At 58.1% G+C, this 20,262-nt stretch overlaps 1 protein-coding gene across 4 annotated transcripts; it reads right to left on the reverse strand.

Moving 5' to 3' along the window:
• Positions 1–530: 530 nt before the first annotated feature.
• GREP1 (glycine rich extracellular protein 1) lies at positions 531–12,885 on the reverse strand. 4 transcript variants are annotated; one of them, XM_073792399.1, is made up of 19 exons: positions 12,751–12,885; positions 12,462–12,491; positions 12,316–12,345; positions 10,865–10,897; positions 9,842–9,874; positions 9,678–9,742; positions 9,526–9,558; positions 6,734–6,766; positions 5,599–5,652; positions 5,432–5,464; positions 5,047–5,219; positions 4,333–4,377; positions 4,005–4,046; positions 3,820–3,900; positions 3,400–3,462; positions 3,284–3,313; positions 3,139–3,198; positions 2,641–2,685; positions 531–899 (listed from the first exon to the last, which is right to left on the reverse strand). In XM_073792399.1, exons 1-18 carry the CDS (start codon positions 12,777–12,779, stop codon positions 2,668–2,670), a joined length of 885 nt encoding a protein of 294 aa, XP_073648500.1. In that variant the 5' UTR covers positions 12,780–12,885; the 3' UTR covers positions 531–899; positions 2,641–2,667. The 4 variants fall into 4 exon arrangements, 3 of the variants coding, with proteins under 3 accessions (XP_073648500.1, XP_073648497.1, XP_073648498.1); XM_073792396.1 differs by lacking the exon at positions 531–899 and adding exons at positions 2,873–2,986; positions 11,187–11,477 and having other exon boundaries at positions 909–2,685; positions 4,005–4,377; positions 10,707–10,897; positions 12,462–12,882; XM_073792397.1 differs by lacking the exons at positions 531–899; positions 9,526–9,558 and adding exons at positions 2,873–2,986; positions 11,187–11,477 and having other exon boundaries at positions 909–2,685; positions 4,005–4,377; positions 10,707–10,897; positions 12,462–12,882.
• Positions 12,886–20,262: the final 7,377 nt, after the last annotated feature.

Raw genomic sequence — 20,262 nt, forward strand, 5'->3', positions numbered from 1 at the left:
TAGGGGACACGGGTTAGAGTCCTGGTCCAGGAAGATCCCACATGTCGCGGAGCAACTAAGCCCGGGCACCACAACTACTGAGCCTGCTCTCTAGAGCACGCAAGCCACAACTACCCACAATTACTGAAGCTGGCGCGCCTAGAGCCCTTGCTCCGCAACAAGAGAAGCCACCGCAATGAGACGCCGAGCACCACAACAAAGAGTAGCCCCCATTTGCTGCAACTAGAGAAAGCCCGGATGCAACAATGAATACCCAGTGCGGCCAAAAATAAAATAAATTAATTAAAAAAAAAACAATATTAGAACATTTCTCAGTGGGTTAGAAAGGATATCTATCATCCACTGCCCTCACTGAGACCCTCTTCTCTGTGGCCCCTGTGCCCAAACGCTCCTCTTAATCCTGTTCTCCAGTAAAGAGACGATGTGGGTTATTCCACACCTCAGGTCAGAGAAACACAAGATGATTTTTTTTTTTTAAAGAAATGACAAAAAAAAAAATGACATCCAGGATTTATTTATTTTTAATAAATTTATTTATTTAATTTATTTTTGGCTGTGTTGGGTCTTCATTGCTGTCCACAGGCCCTCTCCAGCTGTGGAGAGCAGGGGCTACGCTTCGTTGTGGTGCGCGGGCCTCCCACCGCTGTGGCCCCTCTTGCTGTGGAACACGGGCTCCAGGCGCACGGGCTTCAGCAGTTGCAGCATGTGGGCTCAGCAGTTGTGGCTCACGGGCTCCAGAGCACAGGCTCAACAGCTGTGGCACATGAGTCTAGCCGCTCGCGGCATGTGGGATCTTTCAGAACAGGGCTTGAACCCGTGTCCTCTGCATTGGCAGGCGGACTCTCAACCACTGCGCCACCAGGGAAGCCCAAGATTATATTTTTAAAGAATCAATACTTCTGTGAAAAAACAAAAGTCTATAATGATTCTCAAATAGAGCAAATTAAATGAGGTAGGCTAAGAGAAATCAGTCTGGAATTCCAATAATGTTTATACATTTATACTCCTCAAGGTTGTTCAACCCAAAACCTTGTGCATACTGCAGTCAGATTTTGGTCTACACTTGTTATCCTAAATCAGGCCACAGAAAGACAAGCTGAGTTCCTCATAGGGTGCCAAATCCCCTCAACTCTATTCAGCTGGAATTCTTCAGTTAAGACAAAACTTCACCAGATTGCAAAAGGTGTAGGCTTGGGAAGGCACAGCTCAGAACAGAGTCTCAAAGAGACTGGTTCCAGGACTAGCCAAGCCCTTGGTCAAAGTTCAGAATAGCAGATCAATCCCCAATTGTGCAACCTCCATTCTGGACCCAGCCTAGGAGAGTAATTTGCTTCCACATTTCTGGGTGATTAAACTTATAATCACGGGATGAGAAAACGAAGCAATCCAGTAGCACTGATTATTGACATTGGATTAGTAACTGGCTTTTTAAAATGTTTGAAAGTGTTCAGTAATCTGAGATATTAAATGTCTAATTTATTCATTTCCAAGAGGGGCTCATTTCCAAAAGCCCCTTAAGTGCTTAGGAAGAAGTTGCTGGTTGGATTTGTACACACGTACGCCACTCCCTCACCCTGTTAAGAGATCAAGTAGATTATGTGTGTAATTATTTGAAGTGTCTAAGGGAATTGAATTAATCAGGCTTGTAAAGCATGCTAAATATTTAGGGAGAAGCTGATCTGTCAAATTTATAATCTAATTGAGTACTAATCAAAGAATGTGAAGTGAGTTTTACATCCACATTATAAGGTCAATCAATAAAATGAGGTCTGGAAGCAAGTATAATGGCTTAAGGAAAATGAGATTTTTAGTTGGATCATTTTAATAAGTTAATTATAAATTAAAACACAAATGACGCACAAGTCCCCTAACTTGGACATGGCTCCATCGCCAGATTGTGACCACGTGATGCCCCCCTCCCCAAGGGCAGGCCTGAGTTCTCACATCTCTCCCATCTGGAGCACAGCCCCTGGCACACAGCTGTGTTGATGTTTGTTGAAGGAATGAATAAGGGGCCCCCAGCTGGCCCCCAACCCAGACAGTGATCCCCTGCACACAGCCCACAGAGGCAAACAGGGAAGCACATTGCCTTTATTGATAGTTCCAGCCCACAGGAGACCCCAGGCCAGAGGCCAAGCCCGAGGGTCTGGCCAGCCTCGCCAGGCAGACCAGGCTCTGATACAGAGGAGCTCAGAGTGGGCAGTAAATCTGCTCTGGAGCTCAGCATTTCCCAAGAGGGCAGCAGCCTGGGAAGAGGCAGAGCAGGGCCGTGGTGAGCCCTGTCTCCCTCCTTACCTCCTGGGGGACATGAGTCCTCTCCCTCCCCTGGCCTCTGAGGCCAGTCACCCAGCAGACACACACAGGTAGCCTGAGAGCTGGCTATATGTCCCCCCCGAGGGCTGGGGGTGTCCCCCAGTGCAGCCTGGAGGGGCAACGATGGTGGCATGGGATGAGTGGGGGCAGGGGCCCTGCATTCCCTCTCACCTCCATAGCCATTTCCCATCAGGCCATTGCTGCCTCGCTTCACCTCAGGGCCCCCTAAGGCACACAGACAAGCCAGGGCACCCCAGTCACCAGACGACTTCGCAGTCCTCCTGCCCACCCCAGCTTTACCCCAGGCCCTGGGAGACCCCCACTCACCTAAGGGCCCAGGGCCCAGCTCTGGCCTCAGCTGCCCATAAGGCCCTGGGGGGAGGGGCAGAGGTGAGAACACTGAGTCCCTCCTGTCCCCCTGCTACTCCCTCCACCAGGAGTGCCCTCCCTCCATCTCTGCAGGGCTATAAGGTGGGCTGTACGGCTAGCCCCAGGGCCCAGAGCCCAGTTCTCCACAGCTACCCGACCCCTGATGACCCGTTCCCACACACCCCATTACCTGGCTGGCTCCTGACCTCTGGATATGCACCTCTGGCCCCATATCTAGGCCTCAAGTTGGCCCCCCAGGGCTGGAGGGAGGGCCAGGGAGAGCCCCTCGGGGCCCCGGCCTGACCTGAAGGAGGAGAGCCGGCTTGGGACTCCTGCCCACTGGAGTTGTACATTCAGGATGCCCCAGTCCTTCCAGGGTCTCAGAGTCCCTCACCCACTCGGCCTGGTCCCCGCCACCCTTGCTAGGGTTCCCTCTGCTCCCCCAACATTTCTTACCATTTCCTCCAGGGGCTGGAGCAGCCACATTGGGGCGCACAACTGCTGCCCTCTCATACCCTGCAAGAGACCAGGCTGACTCCTGCCCCGCCCCTGGACATCCCTTCCCCCACCCCCTGCACGGTGTCCCCTGGGTCCAACTCACCATTCCAAAAGCCATCAGTCCCAGGGAACCCTGGAGGAAGAAAGGGAAGGTCAGAGGCAGGAGCAGCCCCTGAGCCCAGAAACCCCCACCCCACCCTACCCAGCAGCCCCAGGCACCTGGCTGTGCGCGGGCCTCAGGGAAGACCCCGGATCCCAGACCACCATTCCTGTAACCAAAACCTGTAGGACAGCGGTGGGAGAGGGGCTGGTTGGAATGGGGCGGGGGCAGCACTGGGGGGGGCCAGGGTGACCTGCTCATGGACAGGGAGGGGCAGACAGACAGACTGACTCAGAGGCAGCCTAGAGAGGACCTCCCACAATCCCCCACCATCATCCAGCTAACCCAGTGGAGCCCACCTTCTGGAAGCTGTCCCTCCCTCCCTCTGGGCACTTCCCTTTCTGCCTGCTGAGTCTGTCACTCTGCCCTCACCTGAGACAGGATCCCCCTGGCTCTGGCCACCACTGTGGTCCAGTGCATAGTACATAATCGCTGGGTGGATAAGGACGGAGACTGACAGACAGACAAGGAGCACTCACTGTGAGGGAGACATAGCTCATGCCCAAGATGGGGACCCGGGGGCTCACCGACTTTCTGGGGCTTGAGGCCACCACCAAAGCCTGGGGGAGAGGAAACAGGGGTCAGAGATAGCCGGTTTCGCCTCCCTGCTTCCTGCGCTGTTGGAGGGGAGAGGAGGGAGAACTCAGGCGAAGGGCCTCCTCACCCAGTTCTGCTCCTGGTCTGTAGCCATTCGGAGGCTGGTACCCTGTGAGGGGAATGGAGATGAGCAGGGAGGACCCAGACTTTCCCAAACTCCTTGGGGGTCCAGTATGGACCTTCCAGACTCTGAGGAGTAAGGGACTCTCCTCATCCACAGGGAATGGAACCAGAAGAAATGAGATATGAAAGCAGCAAGAGATACCAAGGGTAGACTCGGAGAGGGACTTCCTGGCCCTTAAAGTGCCTGAACACCTGAGATGACCCAGGGAACAAGGGAGATGGAGGAATGATCTGATCTGGCATGGGGTGGGGCAGGGAAGGCAGATGCACACCTGCTTCCTGAGGTTTCGGCCCCCACTGGATGGCTGGAGTAGGAACTAGAAGGAAAGCCAGGGGACAGGAGTGAGCCCAGGGTGGGGCAGGTGTGGAATGTCGCAGACTGCCATGGGGGAAGGGGCTGGGGGAGCTGTCATATTGGGGGTCATGTGGGGTCTCAGGGCCAGAGTTCAGGCTTTTCCTCACTGACTTGCTGGAGATCAGGCCTGGGGGATTCTGAGTGGCCCAGCCAGGCCCAGCCCCTCCTGGGACCAGGTACCCGCCAGGGCCCCTCAGGTCCCTTATCCGCACTGACCTGGGAACTTGCCGTTCTGCACTGGGGGAGGGGGCTGGGATTTCAGGCCCCAGCCACCTGCTTTATCTGAAGGGATCCCTGGAGTGGGAGGCCTGGCAAGAAGCCACGGAGGGACCCCACCACTGCAGGGACCTAGATGGGGAGGAAGGGAGGGGGCAGTGAGCCCAGGCCAGTGCTGCCCCCAGGCTGCCCTCCTGGCCTCCACATGGCCAAGCCATCCGCCTGTGGTGGCTTCTAGGGCAGACACACCTTCCACGGGAGAGAGTGGCCAGGCCAGAAAAAGCCCAGCTCCCACGGGCCACAATCTGCTCTGGGGACAAGGTGACTCAGCCACCTGATGTGGTTCCTGCTATTGCCCACCTTGCCCTCCACCTTCCAATATCCCCCCACTTCCCTCTGTTCCCTGCCCCCTCACCTGGCTGGGCCCCCAGCCCATTGCCATTGCCATATCCTGGAGAGGAAAAGCAGGGATGTGAGGGACAGTATTGGGCAGGGGGGTTCTGGAAGGACAGCAGGAGGAGGTGCAGGACAGGGATGGGGAGGGCTCTGGCTCACCTGGTTTCTGAGGTTTCAAACCCCCTCCCAGACCTGCAGGAGAGACAGAGGCTGCCTCAGACCCGACCAGCCCTTCCCCAGAAAGGAGCCCTCTGTCTCCCCTACTGAGGCCACCACTGAGCTCACCTGGAGGGAGCTGCAGCCCATTCCCTGATATGTATGCTGGGAGGAAGTGTGGGCATGAGGGCAGGGGCTGGGTGGGGGAGACTTCAGAAGGGGCAGAAGGGAGGCAGGGATGGACTCACCTGGCTTCGGAGGGCTCAAGCCCCCTCCCAGGCCTGGGGAGAGACAGACAGAGGCTGAGTGACAGGTGGACCCCACCCTGCCCCTTCTCTTCCTCTTTGCCCAGTGTGCCCTGTGCCCCCTCTTCCCCACCTCCCGGAACTGCAGGGCCTGACCCTGCCCCCCTCACCTGGCTGGGGCCCTTCACCTGGGAAGGCTCCAACTCCCAGCCCATTCCTATAAACTGGGGAGACAGAGTGGGGGGTTATGAGGAAGAATAAAGTGGGGGCAGTAGACAGTTTCTGGGGGTAAGAGAAGTGGGGGGTCCAATTCTGACACCAAGTCCAATTCTGGGGTTTTTCCAACACCACCAAGCAATTCTCAGACACCATCTGGGTGTCCTACAATTTAATTCAAGTCCGACACTGTCTACCTGGAGACAGCATCAGATCCCACAGGTCAAAGGCTCAGACTTCTCCCCCCACCCCCATCCCACATTTCAAGCACCAATTTCCAGTCTAAGTTGTCACCTGTGCTTCTGACCAACTGGTTGTAGATCAGAGATTCCCACCACCCCCTCCTCCTTGGGTTTGATTAATTTGCTAGAGCGGCTCACAGAACTCAGGGAAACATTTTACTTACTAGATAATCGATTTATTATAAAAGGATATAACTCAGGAACAGCCAGTTAAAAGAGATGCAAGGGACAAGGCACGTGGGAAGGCACAAAGAGCCACCCTCCCAGCACTTCCAGGTGTTCACCAGCCCAGAAGTTCTCCAAATCCTGTTCTTTTGGGGTTTTATGGAGGCTTCATTACATAGGCATGATTGATTAAATCATTGACCAGTGGTGACTGACCTCCAGCCCCTCTCCCCTCCGTGGAGGTCATGGAGTGGGACTGAAAGTTCCAACCTTCCAATCACATGGTTGCTTTTCCTGGCAACCAGCCCCCACCCTCAGATGACCTAGGGGCTTTCCAAAAGTCACCTCATTAACATAACAGAAGACAAATCCCTCTCCCTCCCTCCCTCCTTCTCTCTCTCTCTCCCTCCCTCCCTCCCTCCCTCCTCCCTCCCGCCTTCTCTCTCTCTCTCTCTCTCTCTCTCTCTCTCCCTCCCTCCCTCCCTCCCTCCCTGCCTCCCTCCCTCTCTCTCTCTCTCTCTCTCTCTCTCTCTCTCTCTCTCTCTCTCTCTCTCTCCTCTCTCCAGGAAATTCCAACGCTTTCAGGAGCACAGTGCCAGGAATGTGAGGAAGATTAAACATACATATTTCTTCTTATAAATCACAATATCACAGGGTGGTAAGAGAGAAAGTGAGGGTTTACCTGGCTTCTGAGGCTTCATGGCCTCAGCAATGCCTGGAGAAGAAAGAGATGGGAGCAGGTAAGGGACCCATGACCCCCCTCTGAGCCTCTCCTCCAGAACCCTGGCATCTGCCCCCAGCACCCACTCCTGTACCTGGTCCGTAGCATGGGAACCGCAGACCCTGTGGGCATGGGCAGGAGGTGCAGGGGGTGGGGAGGGGTTGAGGAACACAGGAGGCCAGAAACTGGGCTTCCCTTTCCTCCCAGTTTAGGGACCAGAAAACTTGGAGCCTCCTCTGCTGCATTCCATTACCAACTCTGCCCTCTCCAAGGAGCCCAGGAGAGGACCCTCAGAACAGAGTCTGGGTGGGGACCACCTTGCCCCCTCCTCTCTCCTCCTCGCCCAGCCTCCAGCTTCTCCCAACCCCTCAGTTCTGAGCTGGGGGGCCTGTGAGGGATGGAGGGATGAGCAGGGGGTTGGGGACCCTGGCTAAGTTAGAGGCAAGGATTTGTGATCCCCCGTACAGAGCCAAGCCAGAACCCTGGAGGCTCTCCCCGACCCCCTCTTAATCCTTCACCAGTCCTGCCTCTTGAAGGCCTGGGAGATGGGAGAGAATGCCTAGATGTGGACCACACCCCAGAGCCCACCAGTCTCACCTGGCTGGGCTCCCAGCCTGTAGCTATTCCCAAATCCTGGGGGGACAGATGGAGACGGGTGTGTGAATAGGGGGAGGGGAGATTAGGGTTTGCAGGGAGGTGGAGAGACATGCCCGGACAAGGCTCACTTGGCTTCTGGAGTCTCACACTAGCTCCGAAGCCTGGTGGAGAGACGGGGGGCAGGTTAGGGCTCCTGGCCCCATCCCTGGACCTCCCTAGCATCTCCAGGCAGGCCCACCCCTGCCTGCTACATAGCCATTTTGAGCTGCAGGGCCTGGGGGCAGGAGACAGGGGCTCTGGGTACAGCCTCTCTGAGGCCCCTGCACAAAGAAAGGTCCTTTAGCTCTCCCCCCCCACCCCACCCCCAGCCGGGCCCTCGGCCTCCTCCTGGGGTCCAGCCTCCCTGTGGAGCCTGAACGCCATCCCAGCTGCCTGAGTCCCGTCTGGTTGGTGTCACCACCACCACCCACACCAACCAGCCAGGAAGGTGGACACCTTGACGTCCCCTTACCAACCACATGCTCTGCTCTGGGCATGAGCTCCCGCCTCCTTGGTCCCCAGCCATTTCCAGAGCCTGTACCCTCTCTGGTCCTCTCTCAGATGCCCCAGCTCAAGATTTTCAGTGGGGCACGGCCAGCGGGCCCCCGCCTCTGCCTCCACCTCCCCAGAATATGACCCCGTTACATTCACGCTTCTTTCCTGCCTGCCTCCTCCTGCTGCCCAGGCTCGGGAAGGCCTGCCACCCCACCTGGCTGGGCTGCCCTGGGGATGTTTGTTGAAGGAGTATTTGTTGTGTGACGCCAGATGGGAGGGCGGGTCTCACCTGGCTTCTGAGATTTCAGTTCTCAGAGGCCTGGGGAAGAGAAGGAGACTGTCCAGTGAGTCCACCCGGATCCCCGTCCCCTCAGAGCTAGGGACAGCACCTCCACCCCTGCATCAGCCACCCCCTCGGTGGGTGGTAGAGCTCTGGGGTCGCACCCGGCTGGGCTCCATTCCCGGTCCCAAACCCTGGGGAGACAGAGCAAGAGGCCTGAGGAGAGATCAGGGACTCAGACGAGATCAGGAGTCTCAGGACTCCTGAGAGATCAGGAGCACAGATGCAGAGATGACAGACAGAGCCCAACAGAGCAGAGCATGGCTCACCTAGCTTCTGGCGTTTTCCTTTCCAGAAACCCCCACCTTTGGGTCTCCGCCCCCCCAACTCAGCCCTGGTCCCCTCTCTACCTGGTCCAAAGCCATTTAGAGCTATGAGACCTATGGGGGGGTGGGTGTGACACAGGAAATCTGGATGGCACTGAAGTGAGAGTGAGCCCCAGCCTCCCCGCCTACCCAGACCCCTGCCCTCCCCTTCAACATCCCTCCATTCAACCTAGCTAGGTTCACAAGAGGGGTGGGGAGCTCACTGGGGGGACCTGTGATAGGAAAAGGGCTGGGGAGACTGAGGCGGTTGAGAGATGGGATCCCAGATCCAGCCTTCCTCCATCTCTCTGGCCCAGAAGATTCCTGGGGTCTTAACATCCTCGCTCCTCCCTGCTCCCTCTCTGGATGCCAGGACCCAAGCCCACCTCCCACCCAGAAACGCCAGCAGACTTCTCCCCAAGTTCTCCAACCCCTGCCTACTCCAGGTAGACAAGGTCTTTTGCTCCCTGCTTAAAACCACAAAGGTGTGTCCCACTGCCAGGTTCAAGTCCCCCCAGGCCTCCAGCCTCGGGCTGTGTCCTCTGGCTTTCCACCTCTGGTGGATTGTCCCCCAGTCCTGACCACAGCCTGCAACAGCACCTGGGGGTCCTGGCTTGGGCACTGGGCCCAGCGGGTCTGCAGCCAGGTCAGGGTTGACCGGCTCGGTCTGCAGTGTGCAGCCAAGGTCGGGCTCAGGCAGGCACTTGGGAAAGTTGGTGGAATGAGTGAGCCTCTAAGAGGCCCCCTGTTAGGAGCCCAGAGTGGTGGCCAGCAGTGATCTCTCCCTCCCCCAGCAGCCTGGGCCCTAGCCACCCTCACCGGGCTGGGCCCCCAGGCCATGGCCCATGCCCTGTCCTGGAGAGGAAAAGCCATATGTGAGCAGTGGATTGGGGGAGGACTTGGGATGGGGACAAGGACAGGGATGGACAGGGACAGAATTAAGATGGTGGGACGGAAGGGCAGGGTCTCTGTCTCACCTGGTTTCTGAGGTTTCATGCCCCCTCCTAAGCCTGGGGAAAGAAGAACTGAGCCACATGCAATGTGGACCCCTCCCAGCCCTTATTCTCCCCCAAGAAATCAAGTTTCTGCCCTCCCCCTCCCTCCTTTCTAGGACCCCAGGTGCCCTCACCTGGCTGGGCTCCAACTCCTGGGAAGGCCCCAGCTCCTAGCCCATTCCTGCTGCTGAGTCCTGTCCTGGGGAGACAGAGCAGGAGTGAGTAAGGGGAGCAGGGGTGGGGGTGGAGGGACGATGGGGGGCAGAGGACAGGGACATAGGGACAGGGTGGGGCTCACCAGGCTTTTGAGGTTTCACGCTCCCTCCAATTCCTGAGAAAGAGACGGAGACTCGGTGAGGGAGCCTAGAGCTCCTGTGAACCCCGAACCCAAGCATGTGCCTCCAGCTCCTCCCACCCCTCCCCTACCTGGTCCCTGGCCATTCTGAGCCATGGGGCCTGTGGAGAGGAGGAGGGTAGAGGCTGGAGCCCAGCCAGTGCTGGGTGGGCCCACACCTCCTGTGGTGTCCTCACCCCACAACCTTTGTGCCCCCCAAAAGTTATTCCCCTGGAGCATGCCCAGAGAGGGAACTGGAAGTCTGGAAGAGCCTCTCCAAGACCACAGCTCAAGCCAGAGGAGTGGCAGCAGCGGCTAATGAAGGGAGCAGTCCCTGGGAGGGTGGCAGAGTGGCAGGGCTGGGGACAGGGTGAGAGGTCTCCCCCGCACCTGGTTTCTGAGGTCTTATGCCCCCTCCCAGCCCTGGGGAGTGACAGAGAGATTGACACTGACCCCTACCAGCCCCTCTCCTAAGAGTGTGGGCCAGGACCCTGAACCCCGCTTGCCTGCCCCTCCCTGCAGCCCCCTGGCTGGAAAAGCACCAATGCTGAATCCATTTCTGCTCCCAAATCCTGGGGACACAGAGGTGGCACTGTTGGCTGTGGGCTGGCAGGTTGGAGCAGGCAGAAGGGGCCAGGATAGAAATGGGTGGGGAGAGTGCCAAGATGGGCAGGGCAGGGCTCACCTGGCTTCGGAGGTTTCATGCCTCCTCCCAGGCTGAGCCCCTGCCCTCCCCCCAGAACGCAACTCTCTCTGGGTTCCCTGATTCCAGCTCTGTTCACGCCTTCCCCCTCCCTGGACCACAGGGTGGTGCCCCAGGTGCCCTCACCTGCCTGGGCTCCCGGCCCTGGGAAGTCACCAGCTCCCAGCCCATTTCCATATCCTGGGGAGACAGAGCCAGAGGGAAGGATGGGGGGAGGGGCTGGGGCTTCAAAGGGCAGGTAGATGGAGAGGTGGGCAGAGGGGCGGTCATGGAGCAGGTCTCACCTGGCTTCTGGGGTTTCACCCCCCTTCAAAAGCCTGGGGAGAGAGATGCAGTAGATGAGGGCACCCCAGGGAACCAGCCTCTTCCTGGGGTTCCATGAGCTGAGGGCTAAGGTGGGGGCATTTGTGGTCCCAGCTGAGGTAGGGGTGGAGCAGGGGTGCCCTTGGTCTCCATTCCCCAAACCAGACAACTGGAACAGTTTTGGTCTTTCCCTTTGCCTCCAGTGAGTCACCAGTTGTGCCCTGAGGGAGCCTGGGGGAAGACCCAGTGGTATCCTCCCCACCCCTCATATCCAAACCCATCTTTTTCCCGGAACCTCCTCACCTGGCTGGGTGGCAGCACCTGGGAAGGCCCTGACTCCCAGCCCATTCCCGTTCCTAAACTCTGGAGAGACACCTGGGGACACAGGGCAGGAGAGGGTAAGGGAGAGGGGCAGAGAGATGAGGAGAGACAGGTAGGGCGAGGCTCACCGGACTTCTGGGGTTTCACGACCCCTCCAATGCCTGAGAGGGGGATGGGGGTCAACTGAGGGTCTCAGGAGACCCCATGTCAGGGGTGCCCCTAGAATCCTGGCCCCACCTCCACCTGTTCCCTAGCCATTGGGAGCTGGAGGACCTGTGGGGAGAGGAAGCCATGAACTGGGTGGGTTTGGGGTGAGGGTGCAGGACCCTTGGACCGCACCAGAAACAGCAAACTTGAAGGCTCTCTGTCTGTCCCTTCACCCCCTGGAATCATTCACAAATCCTGCCCTCTGCTCCGAGGCCTGGGAGTGAGCAGGGGGATGGGCAATGCCCAGCTCCACCACTCACCTGGCTGGGCTTCTAGCCCATGCCCAGTGCGGAATCCTGGGAGAAGAGATAGAGGTGAGGGGTGTGAGAGAAGGGTGGGGAGACAGAGAGAGAGCCAGGGCCAAGCAGGGCCCACCTGGCTTCTGAGGTTAAACACCCTCTCGGAAGCCTGGGGGAGACCCAGTGAGCCGGTGAGAGACCCAGGACACCCTCCACCCCATAGCCATTCTGAGCCAGGGCCTGTGGGAACTCAGCTCCAGTCCATTCTTCCCAAGAAGGGTGGGGGACACAGGAGGGGCCCTGGCTCCTGGGAGCTCACTCCCCTTCCTTCCTTCTTTTGGCTCTGAGCTGGCCCAGGGCCTTGCAGTGAGCCGGGCTTGCCCGCCCTGGAGTTGGGTTCTGTGGGCAACCGGGGAACAAGCAGGGACAGGAAAGAGTTGTACCCCCGAGGCGTGTACATGGTGAGACAACAGAACCGCCTTGGTGGATTCCTAGGGCAGGGGAGAGGTATGTAGGAGGGAAAGGACAAGGCCTGCAGGAAGGGTGGTGGGTGGGCTTCTCCACCCAGGGCTGGGGTGGGGGGGGAAAGTGCAGCAGTGTGGTCCTTAAGTGTTTCTGAGATGGCTGTCTCCCCCAGACCCAAATCCCATTTGCCCATGCCTTACCTGCTCCTAGACCACTGGGGGGGCCATAGCCTGTGGGGGAAACGGGAAGTTGAGCCTGGGGGGCAGGAGGGGCCAGGAGCTGGGTGCCCTGCTCTTATTCCGAGGACACAGAACTGCCCCGCCCGCCACCCCTCAGCCAGCTTTACCTGATGGATAGCCATTCAAGCCTCCTAAGCCTGTGGGGTCAGGAAGAGAGGGTGACTTAGGAGGCAGCAAAGAGCTGAATCTGGATGCTCCCTGCAAAGCAAGAGAGCACACCCCCGTCTCTGGGCCTCAGGTGCCCTGGGGTCACTGGAGGGTGAGCAGACTGGTGGCAGGGGCAGGAGAAGTGGAAGAGTCCCTGGCGTGGAGGGAGGCGTCTGGGCCATACCCCTGGGAGCAGATCCCCCTGTACCCTCTTCCAGGGGCAGTTGCACTTCTGGCCTCCATTCTTACTTGAACTCCTCCCTTCCTGGAAATCCCATCCTCGTCCCCCAGCCCCGAAGTCTCTCTCCTGCAGCTTAGGTGTGTCAGGTCTCAGGAGGAAGCCCCTCTCCCACCTGTAGGGCCCCACAGGTCCCTGGAGGGAAGACCTTTCCGGACACCCCACCCCTGGCCCCGCCCCAACTCGCCTTGTCTCCTCCCTTCCTGTCCTACCTCCACGCCTTTGCCTTGTGTCACTGCCAGCGATGTCCTTCCCCTTTCCTGTCGCAATCTGCCCCACCCCCACCCCGCAAAACCAACTCCAGGCCTTCCTCCAGCCCTGATGTTGTCACACCCAGGGTTGAGATTCTGCCCCATCTCAACTCAGTTCCAAGGGTGCGAGCTGTCTGTTTCTCACACTTGAGCTGACGTGAACAAGGTCACCTGCCAGGAAGACACGGATGACCCTGTGTTCTCCTGGGCCCCAGATCTGGATCCCAGAGCAGGGAACATCTGGGGTGCTCCCCCAGAGAACTCCCAGACCCCTGCGAGGGGAAGACCAGGCCCTCTTCCTTGACCCCAGAGCCTGGAGGATCCACTTACCTTTCCCCAGGCTAGGAGACAATGGAGGTAGCCCTAGGGGAGGAAGGGGGGTCCTGACTCAGGGCAGGGACCCCAGGCATCTATCCCCCAGTCTCCCAAAGCCCTGCCCAGCCCAGATTCACAGACCCTCCCCTCCTTCTCTCTGGAGCCCCAGCATCTGGCCCAATGCTCTACCTACACTCCAAGCCCCAACTTCAGCTGCCCAGACCCGCCAGCAGCCCTGCTGCCTGCTCTCACAGCCTTGCAGGCTTTCCGAAGTCAAGCAGAGCAGGAAAAGGGTGGAGGGGAAGGCCCAGGTGCTCATGATGAGGGCAGAGTGAGAGGACACCCACGTTTTGGGCCTTTAAACACCTCTGCTATGTGGGGGCCCACATCCACTTCCCCCCACTGTGAGTAGCAGAGGCTCCGCTGGGCTGGCAGACCCCAGGGGGCAGCCCCCGCCCGCCCCCTCAGGCCTCTTCCCTGCTCACCCCTCATCCATCATGGGTGCTGACAGCCGGGACAGGCCCCCACCTAGCCCCCCAGGCTCCTCCACCCCTGTCAGGGACTGGGGCCCTGGCGCCAGGCCTGGAGGGCTCAGCTGCTCCCCCCAGCAGCTGGAGAGGGCAGGCAGGCACCCCAGGCCCAGCCTAAACACAGCTGGGGGTGGGGGTGGGGGTGAGCCAGGCCCAGAAATGTGGGCGTGGCTGGCAGGGGAGGCTCTGAATGAGTTACTATGTTACAGGAAGGAGACAGTATTACAGAGGCAAGTGGCCAGGGGACAGTGTAGCAGACTGTATCAGGACTGTATCACTGTATCCCACAGGCAGGCGTGTCCACAAGAGGAGCTGGCCTATTAACCCATCTAACCCTGGAGACCGCAGTGATCACACCAGGAGACAGCCCTTTGACCCCAACTGAGTCTGGGCTTGCAAGAGTGGGACTGAGCCTCCCTTCCATGAAGGATGGTGACACACAGGGTTGGGTCACCCCATGTTCAGCCTGTCCAAGAGTCCCTGCTGTTTCTTGACGGCTCAGCCAGGGTCCACCTGCTGCACAAGTCCCTCCCAGCTTCACCTCCATCTCCTGCTCTGCTCCATCTGCACTGACTCTAACTTTAGGGACAGAATCTGGGGGAGGGGGAGCTGCTTAGGGTGCGGTGGGGGCAGGAGTGCAAAAAGGGTACCTGGAGGTTAGTAAGCACTCTCCATTCCTCAGGTGGGCGGATGAGCCTGGAGCTGGGGCCTGGGCGCAGGGGGCTTGGTGGGGAGCCAAGCACGGGAGACCCAGAGAGGTAGGCCTGGGAAATGCCAGGAGTTGGGGCCTGGACCCCAGCCCAGGTAGAGGGCTGAGGGGGTGGCTTGAGGGGCCTTTAGCACAGCTGCATGTTCAGAAGATGTCTGACCCGCAGGTGCCTGGCCTCCCTTCAACTGGCCTCCCCCAAATTCCCACCCTGGCAGGTGGTGCTGTTGTGAGCAGTTGGCAGGGAGCCTACTGACACGGGCTGTGCCATTTTAGGCGATGCGCTCCTTGGGCCTCCAACTTGCACTTCCGACACCCCAGCTGTCACCTTGCCCTGGGCTCCCAGCTCTGGCGCCTCAAAGTTGCTCCTCTATTCGGAGGCTGGGCCATGTCCCCTCACACCTAGGGGCAAAAGGTAGCCCAGGACCTAGCTCCATCAGGGGCTCTCTCAACCCACTCTAAGTGGTCCATGTGCTCTCAGGCTGTCCTGCCAGGGTGGGGCTGGGGGTAAGCTGAGGGGACTGGCCTTGCCGGGGGTCGGGGTGGTGGCATTGCAGGGGCCGGAGGTGCCCAACTGGGCCAGGCCCTAGTCCTGAGCGGAGTCAGCTGGCCCAAAGCCCCAGACTGGTTGGCATTTTTCACAGGCCCATGCCAGCACCCAGGCAGCCTGGCAGTGGTGGCGGGCACTGGCTTTCCCTCTGGCAGTGGCCAAGCAGGCGCCCAGACTGTACCTCCTGCGAGGCCTCTCCTAGTCTCCCCGCCTGCCTCCTCCTGGGCCAAGCTTCCCTGGCGCCCTGCAGGGTGGGCCATGTGTCTGTGTGTCTGGGTCTGTGCAGGGGGCCCTCAGCTATCCCAGGTCTGAAGCAGACACCTTGGGCCTAGACTGGCGCAAGGTGGGCAGACAGCGAAGTGGCATCTGAGGTAACAGGGGCTGCTGCTGCCCAGAAGTGTGTGGATGAGCAGAGGGCGGAGGCCTGTGTACTGCCCGGCCTCGAATCCCAGCCCCGCTGCTTAGTTGTAAAATCTGTGCCAAGTCCCTTCTCTCTGCCTCTGTTTCCCCATCTGCAAAATGGGGTGAGAAGTAGCTCCCCCATTTTAGAGGAGAGTGAACAGACTCAGGAAAGTGGGATTTCTGCTCAAGCTCCCAGCCAGATGGAGCTGGTATGTGAACCCGATCTGCATCTGAACCCAGCGCCCAGTCGGCTAATCATAGGCCACTTGGTCACCGTCCGTGAGTGGGCCAGGGAGCCGGTGCCTGTGGCCATGGGGCAGAGCAGGTGGTCTGGCAGGAAAGCCCTCCCCAGGGAACCTGAGTGGACCATCCCAGCTGCCCCCGGCTGTCAGGAGTGGTTGAGGCCAGGGGCCACCCCTGAGCCCTTCCCAGCAGCCAGTAAAGGTCCAGCCTCCAGGACTCCAGGTCTTGGCTACCTGCCAGGTGGGGCAGGAGGTGGGCCTGTGGGGTGCTGTGCTGGGGTGCCTGGCTGAGGGGACCCAGCTCGAACAGAGGGGTCTTGTTCATGGGTGGGTCTGTGCAGGGGAGGTGGGTGCCCCAGGCATAGTCACATCACATGTGCTCTCATGTGAGTGTGCTCCCATGAGCAGGCCCTCCTGTGGGAAGCGAGCAGCAAGGGTGCAGCCCAGCGTGTGTGTGTGGGGGGGGCAGAGGGGGAGGTGCTGGTGACTTCAGCCCAGATCCCTGTATTGGCCACCTCTAGGACACCTCTGTCACTCCCAAGCACATGCACTGTGCAAAGCTGACTTCTATTAACTCCCTCTCCTACCTGTCAGATTTTTTTTTTTTTTTTTAATGTGGTACGCGGGCCTCTCACTGTTGTGGCCTCTCCCGTTGCGGAGCACAGGCTCCAGACGCGCAGGCTCAGCGGCCATGGCTCATGGGCCCAGCCGCTCCTGGGCACGAACCCGTGTCCCCTGCATCGGCAGGCGAACTCTCAACCACTGCGCCACCAGGGAAGCCCTCAGATTATTTTTTTAAAAAAACCTATGCCAGGGACTTCCCTGGTGGTCCAGTTGTTAAAACTCAGCACTTTCACAGCCTATGGGCCCGGGTTCAATCCCTGGTTGGGGAACTAAGATCCTACAAGCCGTGCAGCATGGCCAAAACCAACAAACAAAACTTATGCCATTGCAAAGTGTGCACAAGACAGAAACATACAGTATAATAAGTACCTATAAAGCACAGAGGTCAAGAAATGGAACACAGCCAGCTCCCCAGAAGTGTCCATCACAATCGCTTCTTTCCTGTTAGGGTAGCCATGTTTGCACATGTGGCCGTCTTTTCCTCGTCTTTCTTTCTTTCTTGTTAATTTATTTACTTACTTATTTATTTATTTTTGGCTGCATTGGGTCTTCGTTGTTGCTCATGGGCTTCCTCTAGTTGTGGAGAGCAGGGGCTACTCTTTGTTGTGGTCCGCGGGCTTCTCATTGCGGTGGCTTCTCTTGTTGCAGAGCACGGGCTTTAGAAGCGTGGGCTTCAGTAGTTGTGGCTCACATGTTCTAGAGTGCAGGCTCAGTAGTTGTGGCACACGGGCTTAGTTGCTCCACGGCATGTGGGATCTTTCCGGACCAGGGCTCGAACCTGTGTCCCCAGCATTGGCAGGAGGATTCTTAACCACTGCGCCACCAGGGAAGTCCCTTGCCTTTCTAAAGTCACATTAGTCCAATTTTGTGGCCCCATCCCTGGTGAGTGGTGAATGCGGTCTTGGCGGGCCCGCGGTGCTATTTCTGTGACAGGTCACACGGGGGCGCGCTGTTCAAGCTGGCTATCACCTGGATGTGCGGCCAGGACCCGGGGAGTCCAGAGCCTGGGCAGGGGTTGGGGGGCTTCCTCCTGGACCGAGCCTCTGCCAAGTGCTCTGGTCTCAAACCTGTGACCCCCCCAGGTGGGTGCAGAGGTCCTGGGTCTGAGTCTTCTCCAGGGGCCTCCTTTAGGTCCAGGCAGGTGCTTTAAGAACTGCAAAACACTATATGCATGAGGGAGTGTTACTATTATTAAAAAGTGAGTAAGTTCCTACTGTGTGCTTGACCCTGTCCTTTATTCACATGCACTTTCTCATTTACTGCTCATACACCCCAAGGAGGAATGAACTATTATTATTATCCTCATTTTACAAATGTGGAAACAGGCCCAGAGACATAAAGCAACTTGCCCATGATTGCACAGCTTCTGTGTGGCAGAGTTGGGTTAGAGCCTTAAATTCCCTGACTCCATGGTCGATGCTCTTACCTGCTATCTGTACTTAACTTTATATTAAAGCATGTTTGTGAATTTAAAAATTATTATTTTAAAATTTATTTATTTTATTTATTATTTGTTTTTGGCTGTGTTGGGTCTTTGTTGCTGCACACAGGCTTTCTCTAGTTGCGGCGAGCGGGGGCTACTCTTCGTTGCAGTGCACGGACTCTAGGCGCATGGGCTTCAGTAGTTGCGGCACACAGGCTCAGTAGTTGTGGCTCATGGGCTCTAGGGCTCAGGCTCAGTAGTTGTGGCGCATGGGCTTAGCTGCTCCGCGGCATGTGGGATCTTCCCAGACCAGGGCTCAAACCCGTGTCCTCTGCATTGGCAGGTGGATTCTTAACCACTGTGCCACAAGGGAAGTCCCTAAAAAATTATTTTTTAAGTCATTGTGAATTAGACGTTCGGACCTGAGCCCAGGACTCCCAGAGATGGGACTGGCAGAGGGGCTGGCAGCTGGAGAGGGGCTTGCCTGCTCCCTGGGTCTCCTGGGGACAAGCCTGGGGTCTTTAACAAGGATTCAGCCTGAGTGACAGGGGCTGGCCCGTGGCTACCAGATATGCTAATGCAAAGAAGGGCACACGGAGGGGGTGCTGCAGCCCCCAGAAAAGCTCTGGGTCTTGGGTCTAACCCAGGATTCCAGGCCCTCCAGCACTGGTCCATGCAGTGGAGAGTGTTCCCTGAAGGTATAAGCACCACAGTGAACTGGGAGCCCTGCAGTCCATGACCTTTCAGAGACTTGGGGAGACAGATGATCAACAAATAAACTGATAGACGATAGAATTTCAGATAGAGATAAATGCTATATGAAAATAAGGTGGGGGACTGCCCTGGTGACGCAGCAGTTAAGAATCCGCCTGCCAATGCAGGGAACACGGGTTCCAGCCCTGGTCCGGGAAGATCCCACATGCTGTGGAGCAACTAAGCCCATGAGCCACAACTACTGAGCCTGCGTGCCACAACTACTGTAGCCCACGCACCTAGAGCCTGTGCTCTGCAACAAGAGAAGCCATGGCAGTGAGAAGCCCGAGCAAGGAAGAGTAGCCCCCGCTCGCTGCAACTAGAGAAAGCTCACGCGCAGCAACAAAGGCCCAGTGCGCCAAAAATACATAAATAAATAAAATTTTTAAAAAAAAGAAGAAAAGAAGGTGGGAAAGGAGACGTGATGAGATGGGGAGCTTTCTAGGGAGGGTGGCCTGGAAGAGTGACTCCCCTCGATCCTGTTAAACAGATAAAAAGTCCCCTCCGATGGAGGAAGAAGCAACCCCCCTGCTAAGAAATTTAAGGGGATCATGCTATTTGAACCTCCAGCTCGGTGAAGGAAGCATAATCAGCTCCACTTTTACAGGAGAGGAGACTAGTCTGAAGCTCAGAAAGGCCCAGGGCCTTCCCAAGGTCGTTCAGCCAGGAAGGGGCTGAGGGAGGTTTGAGCTGTGCTTAAGTCTCAGATCCAAAGAATGGGAATGGTTGCCTCGGAGGTGGCCGAGGCCTGGAGACAGGGAGGCTTCCTGGAAAAGGCATAATTTTCTGGTTCACGAAGCCGCGCGTTCCGCAGGTGGAGGGTGTGTGTGTGTGTGTGTGTCGCGCGTTCCGCAGGTGGAGGGTGTGTGTGTGTGTGTGTGTGTGTGTGTGTATGTGTGTGTGTCGCGCGTTCCGCAGGTGGAGGGTGTGTGTGTGTGTGTGTGTGTGTGTGTGTGTGTCGCGCGTTCCGCAGGTGGAGGGTGTGTGTGTGTGTGTGTGTGTGTGTCGCGCGTTCCGCAGGTGGAGGGTGTGTGTGTGTGTGTGTGTGTGTGTCGCGCGTTCCGCAGGTGGAGGGTGTGTGTGTGTGTGTGTGTGTGTGTGTGTGTGTGTCGCGCGTTCCGCAGGTGGAGGGTGTGTGTGTGTGTGTGTGTGTGTGTGTGTGTGTGTGTGATCCCCACCGCATCCCCAGTACGGTGCAAGGCAGGCATGAGGAGGGAGCACTGAGCCCAGGGCATTCCACCTCGCCGGGACCCCGGAGGCGGCAGCGACTTCCTGTGCAGCCCCAAGTGACCGCCTCTTGGGGCTACACTTCCGGGGCGAAACGCAGTGACCATTCCCTTTATAGATGCGAAAACTAAGGCAGCCCAGCGAGGGCCGTGGGTGCCGGCACCTGGGTCTGGAGGTCGGTCGACGCCCGGAGGTCGTTCGGGGTCCTGGGAACCAGGCGGGAGTACCCAAGAGCAGGCTCAGACCCAGTGTGGCGCCTCAGCCTCTAGGTGGCACCGCGTAGCCACACCCGACCTGGGCCAGCACAGAGAAGGTTTCGCGCCTGCGCAGTGAGAGCGCTCGGCCGCGGAGCCGGCGGGGCGGGGTCGGAGGCGCGCACGCAGGGACGTTGGGGCGGAGCCCCAGCAGGTTGTGCGCCTCTGACAGGCTGCACCGGGGGTAAGAGGCGTTCCTGGGCGGGGCCTCGAGGCCGGTTTGGAATTTTTGGCGCGAGCCGTGTC

This window comes from Tursiops truncatus, chromosome 15, assembly GCF_011762595.2.
Source record: "Tursiops truncatus isolate mTurTru1 chromosome 15, mTurTru1.mat.Y, whole genome shotgun sequence".
Taxonomy (NCBI): Eukaryota; Metazoa; Chordata; class Mammalia; order Artiodactyla; family Delphinidae; genus Tursiops; species Tursiops truncatus.